The sequence below is a fragment of the Vigna umbellata genome, chromosome 3 (assembly GCF_029865625.1).
Source record: "Vigna umbellata cultivar VRB3 chromosome 3, Vumbellata_1.0, whole genome shotgun sequence".
In the NCBI taxonomy this organism is placed as follows: Eukaryota; Viridiplantae; Streptophyta; class Magnoliopsida; order Fabales; family Fabaceae; genus Vigna; species Vigna umbellata.
In genome coordinates this window covers 36177236-36182842 of record NC_142167.1, presented here as the reverse complement: position 1 = coordinate 36182842, position 5607 = coordinate 36177236, and the positions used below count along the sequence as shown (strand labels likewise).

Genomic DNA, 5607 nt, shown 5'->3' with positions numbered 1-5607 from the left:
TTTTAAGAACGTATAATTTTTATTTATTTTAATTTTCACCGCACAAAAATCTTTTAGTTGAATCATTGAAATTGAAATAGGTAAGGAGGGTTAAATAAATTAATCAAATGGCTGATATGTACCAAGACAACGTAGATATGGTGGATAACTTAATTGCCACGGTAAGACAAGATGAATGGCTGTGATGGATCATATCTCATTAATCACTTATATCTTTAAAAATATGCAATGGATAATTTTATTAAAATATGTGGAAACGATGGAGTTTTGCAGAGGGTATGATTTGGGGGTATTAGGGTAAACGCATCAGATATCTCCGTCGTGGTTGTGGGTCCCGTTCATGATCTTCAGATTTTGTGGGAGTGTCTTGGAAGAAAGCGCTCCCAAAAATTTAAGCACCCTCGATTTTTAAATTGAAGATAAATATAACCGAAGGCGTTTTGTTTTGTTGCCTTGCGTTGCGTTGTGTGGATGTGAAGTTGGGAAATGGGGAGAGCCTTTGTGTATGTGATTCTTGGGGGAGGCGTGGCTGCTGGCTATGCTGCTCTTGAATTCGTCAAAAAAGGAGTCTCTCATGGTGAACTCTGTATCATTTCCGACGAACCGGTATGAATAATTACCTCCCTTTTTTTTTAATTAATATCTTAAGCTTTATGGGGTCTGGCTATGCAAACCTGCTTTGCACAATGGAGTTTCTGCTGTCACCTCTTACCTTCAAATCATTTGGAGTGTTTAATTTTGTTTTTCCAATGTTGGTTTTGAGTTGCTTTTGTGATTGATTTCATTAAAGTGTGATTATTTTTCTTTTCAATTGATGACCTTGTCTATATTTCATTCACTGACGTCAAAATTAAGTTTTGGTCGAAGCCCAAATATTTCTATTTCTTCTTTACGTGGTGACAAGTATTTAAACATTCTCAAATGGTTGACTCAGGTTGCTCCTTATGAAAGGCCTGCATTGAGCAAAGGATTTTTGCTTCCAGAAGGTATAGACTCTTCTTTGTGTCAGTTAATCCTTTCCTTTCCAACATGCTCTCTTTCTCTTACATTAAACAATCTAATCTCCTAAAATTAGGACTTCTGTCTAAATAGAAAATCCCTCTCTTATTGGCATATGGCTGAAACCTTTATATTTGTATGAGTCTTAACTTCCTGTTAAGTGATATCTCTGTACTGTTTTTAAATTTGAATGCCGCAGCCAAGATATCTGACTTCATTGGGGGACTGGTAACTCCGTCTGTTACATTGGAGACTTATATCAAAACTTTGTTGCAGTGGTCTTCGTAATTTTTGTTTACCTTTTGTAGAACAGTAACTGTATTATTTAGTTTTGGTTCCTTGTGTACAGTATCGCCTATTTATTTTTCAAAATAATCTGATATTTATACGTATGGATAAGTGAACTTGACTGGTTCAAATTGGAGGATTTTGTGGTTGGGCTCAGGAGTTTAATAGCCAATAAATCTGAGACACATCGGCCTAAGATTCTGCATATATATTTATAAGAAAGTGTAGGAAGGGAAATGATTAAAGTTAGGGACTGAAATTGTCAGTTAGTCAGCTAGTGGGAAGGGATCTGTCCCGTGTAAGGATCCTTGTAGGGGAAGGGAGATTTTGGCATTCTGTGGGTTTCTTATATAATATTCACAGAATTGCTTTGCATTCTCTGGCGTAGCATGCCTCTGTGATTACCGGAGAATACTGTTCCGTGTAATAGCTCTGTTTACAGTGAATAATATATACATACCTTTTCCATTTCAAATTCTCAGTCTTTAACAGATTGGGCGAGGAGCAAAGGATGGCACTTGCATTATGTGAATTTCATTTCCATACTGTTAAAAATAGTACAGATAGATGAATCTGCTTATTTCTGTGACTCCTTTATTTCTTCCATTGCTTAGCTTTTTTCACAAAGATTTTGTATTTACTTGTTGCTGAAATAAATTTTCAACATACAGCTGCTGCACGGCTTCCATCCTTTCATACATGTGTTGGTGCAAATGAGGAGAGGCTAACTCCCAAATGGTATAAAGAACATGGTAATTATATTGTTTTTACATCTTGATGTATTCTTTTCCTTTTTATTTTTTGCTGCTTGTCTTCCCCCCTTTGAGATTAAATGGAGTGAATGATTTCCACTTACATCTTGATGTAAACTGCAATGATCTAGTTCAGTAGTTGATTCCGTATAGCTCCAGCAATCTAACTGCATCAAAATTTTCTAACTGAAAATTCTTTGAAGACAAAATTTAACTTAGTTTTGGGCTGAATTATTTTATATTGAGAAACAAGGAATTGCTAAATAAAATTATGTACATGTTTGCTGGTGGATTTTAATATGTAAATGCATGAATGTCACCTCTGATCTCTGCTTTTAATTTATTTCCTTGTTTGATCATTTCCACTTGCATTCAATGTGGTGTTGAGTCCATGGCAATTACTATTGTGACGAGGCAATATATTTCTGGCATTTTTTGGCAGAACTTAAACTTCACCTCTCAACAACATTATATTATTGGTTTTTCCTTTTTACAAATGGTGATTATTTCAGGTTCCATTACCAATATAGGATAAGTAGTTTTCATAAGGTGAAAGTAAGAAAGGACCAACCTCAATGCATTGCTAGATAATTTGTTCATTGAAACTGGGTATTAGTATTCACGTGTGCTTCTAGAAAGTAACTTCCTGTTTTTTATTTCCAAATAGTTTCTTCATTTAATGATGCTGATTGCTGAAATGTAGTTAATATTTATCTTGGTTTAATGTTTCTATGATGTCATATAAGTTGCTATCCTGAATGTCTGAATATTTTGAAATTGCAACTGTTTTATTTTCAGGGATTGAATTAGTTCTTGGAACCGGAGTTAAATCTGCTGATGTGAAACGCAAGACACTTTTAACAACAACAGGAGAGACCATAAGTTATAAGTTTCTTATTGTTGCTACTGGTGCACGGGTATTAAAACAAATCTCTCGATCAGAATTTCCATACTTAAAATAATTAGTTTGCCTTCTCAAAGGGCACATGGTCTTGAAAAGAAAGACAAATGATAGAAGTTGTGGCTATTTACTGTGTATTTCTAGTATTTTTCTTTTTTTTATAGACATTAACTTTGTAATCCAATATCACTGCCTTTGAAAGAGATTGGAAAACTTTTACTTCCTCGGAACTTCATGTTTAAACTAATGAATAACTTATCTTCTCCATAAACATAGTAAATACTAGTGTTGGAATACTTTGAGGATAAACTCACCAACATACCTAGATAGTGGATCATTTAGTTTCTTTACGGTATATTAAACACATATGTAATGAAATGTGTAGGCTCTGAAGCTGGAAGAATTTGGGGTGAGTGGATCAGATGCAGAAAATGTCTGTTATTTAAGAGATATAGCAGATGCAAATAGGCTTGTCAATGTTATACAATCTTGTCCAGAAGGGAATGCTGTTGTCATTGGTGGTGGATACATAGGCATGGAGTGTGCAGCATCTCTAGTGATCAATAAAATAAATGTGACAATGGTTTTCCCTGAGGAACATTGCAGTAAGTAATTTTTTTAAACTCGTCAACACAATTTACGCATAATGTATGAGTATGTCGTTTGTGATAGTTATTCTGGACAAATTTCCATCTGTGGCTATAATGAATGAAAACAACTTCAAAAACTGAAAGGCGTTCTCAATGTTTTGTTTATTTTGCAGTGGCTCGTTTATTCACCACAAAAATAGCAAACTACTACGAAGAATATTATAAATCAAGGGGAGTAAACTTCGTTAAGGGAACTGTGCTGTCATCATTCGATTTTGACTCCACTGGGAAGGTATTGAAACTATTTTTTGAACATTTTCTCGCTTGTGATGTGTGTGTTGATACGGGAAAAAGAAACATATTATCCTAATAATAAAATTTGATAATTTTAATGATAACTCCATAAACAAAAATGGAGGAAAGCAAAAACTCTTAAAAAATCATTAAAACCACTTTGATCTAAATGACAAGTCCAAAATTTTGGGTTTTGATACAATAGCATTATGATACTTGTAGCTGATATTCTGGCACACCTGTTAGGATAGGCCTTTGTTGTTGTTTGAGAAATTTCTATTGTATATCGGATAAGAAATATGGGAGGATGATTGCGCCAAACCTTTTCCAGTTCAAAGTGGAAGTGAATTCTCCTGAAAAGATATTTCAATCATCAATCCAGTAGATAGTGGTTGATAGGATGATAACCAACCATGTCTATATCCATATCCTTGAAGAAAGTGATTAGAACAATGCCAATTTGATGTGTTTTAGTATTATCTGCTATTGATTCAACCTATAACTGACTGGATCTTTTGACAGGTTACAGCTGTTAATCTTAGAGACGGAAGCACGCTATCTGTGGACATGGTTGTGGTGGGAATTGGAATACGTCCAAATACAGGTCTGTTTGAAGGCCAGCTCACTTTGGAGAAAGGTGGAATCAAAGTAAATGGGATGTTGCAGTCAAGCAACAGCTCAGTCTATGCCATTGGAGATGTTGCAGCATTTCCAGTCAAAGCATTTGGGGAAACTCGAAGACTTGAGCATGTTGATTCAGCTCGGAAGTCTGCAAAACATGTCGTTGCTGCAATAATGGAACCAGACAAAACTGGAGAATTTGACTACATTCCTTTTTTCTACTCCAGAATCTTCACATTGTCTTGGCAATTTTATGGGGATAATATTGGGGAAGTTGTATATTTCGGAGATATGTCAGGCAGTGCATTTGGAGCATACTGGGTAAGCAAGGGTCAGCTTGTTGGGGCTTTCCTTGAAGGTGGAAATAAAGAAGAGTATGAAGCTATAGCTAAGGTCACTAGGTTAAGGCCAGCAATTGAAGACTTGACTGAACTGGAGAGACAGGGTTTGAGGTATGCAGTTACAGTTAGCCAGAAACCAGCGGTGTCACCCCCAGTGGAGGTTAGGGCCTCGGACCTATTTTTGGAAAAACCATTATATGCTTGGCATGCTACAGCTGGGGTTATTATTGCCGCATCAATAGCTGCATTTGCATATTTTTATGGAAAAAAACGCCGCAGATGGTGAAACATTTAAGAAGATTACCAATTCATGGGCAAGGATGTGAACGGATTTTAGACTGATCTTCAAGCTGTAACATTGATAAGCTTAGGATTAGGATATTTTGACATGTTATGTATCCGATCCAATTTACTGGATGACCATTCTTCAGTTCTATTGTTCATACGGTTGTTGTACCAAAAACAAATCCAAAATATATAAGTGGCCATCATTAGGAAGATATTCGCACAGCAGGAGTCCGTATATTATCTAATAGTTTCGTTTTCTCAACAGCTAATCTTGTCATGACCACGGTAATATCGGATTACTTTTTTTTTTTGTTTATGTAAAGGTTTCTTCATCCCAAAACGTCGGTATGAAACTCTAACATTACAACAAAGTCAACACATCATCATTTATCATGTGCTCAGTGTGAAAATATTTTATTAAAATAAATAAAACAAAAACAAAAACATCATAGGAAGACAAAATCAAAATTCGTCTAAATCAATAAAATCTAAGCTGAAAAATAAAAACAATTCCTAAAAAATACTCCCTGAAA

General features: G+C 35.3%; 1 protein-coding gene across 1 annotated transcript; it reads left to right on the top strand.

Moving 5' to 3' along the window:
• The first annotated feature begins 280 nt into the window (after window positions 1–280).
• LOC148202446 (monodehydroascorbate reductase 4, peroxisomal-like) lies at window positions 281–5338 on the top strand. The gene is made up of 7 exons (XM_088110104.1): window positions 281–606; window positions 935–986; window positions 1959–2039; window positions 2838–2956; window positions 3326–3545; window positions 3704–3822; window positions 4347–5338. The coding sequence occupies exons 1-7, from the start codon at window positions 487–489 to the stop codon at window positions 5070–5072; spliced, it is 1437 nt and encodes a 478-aa protein (XP_087966230.1). The 5' UTR covers window positions 281–486; the 3' UTR covers window positions 5073–5338.
• The last annotated feature ends 269 nt before the right edge of the window (window positions 5339–5607 follow it).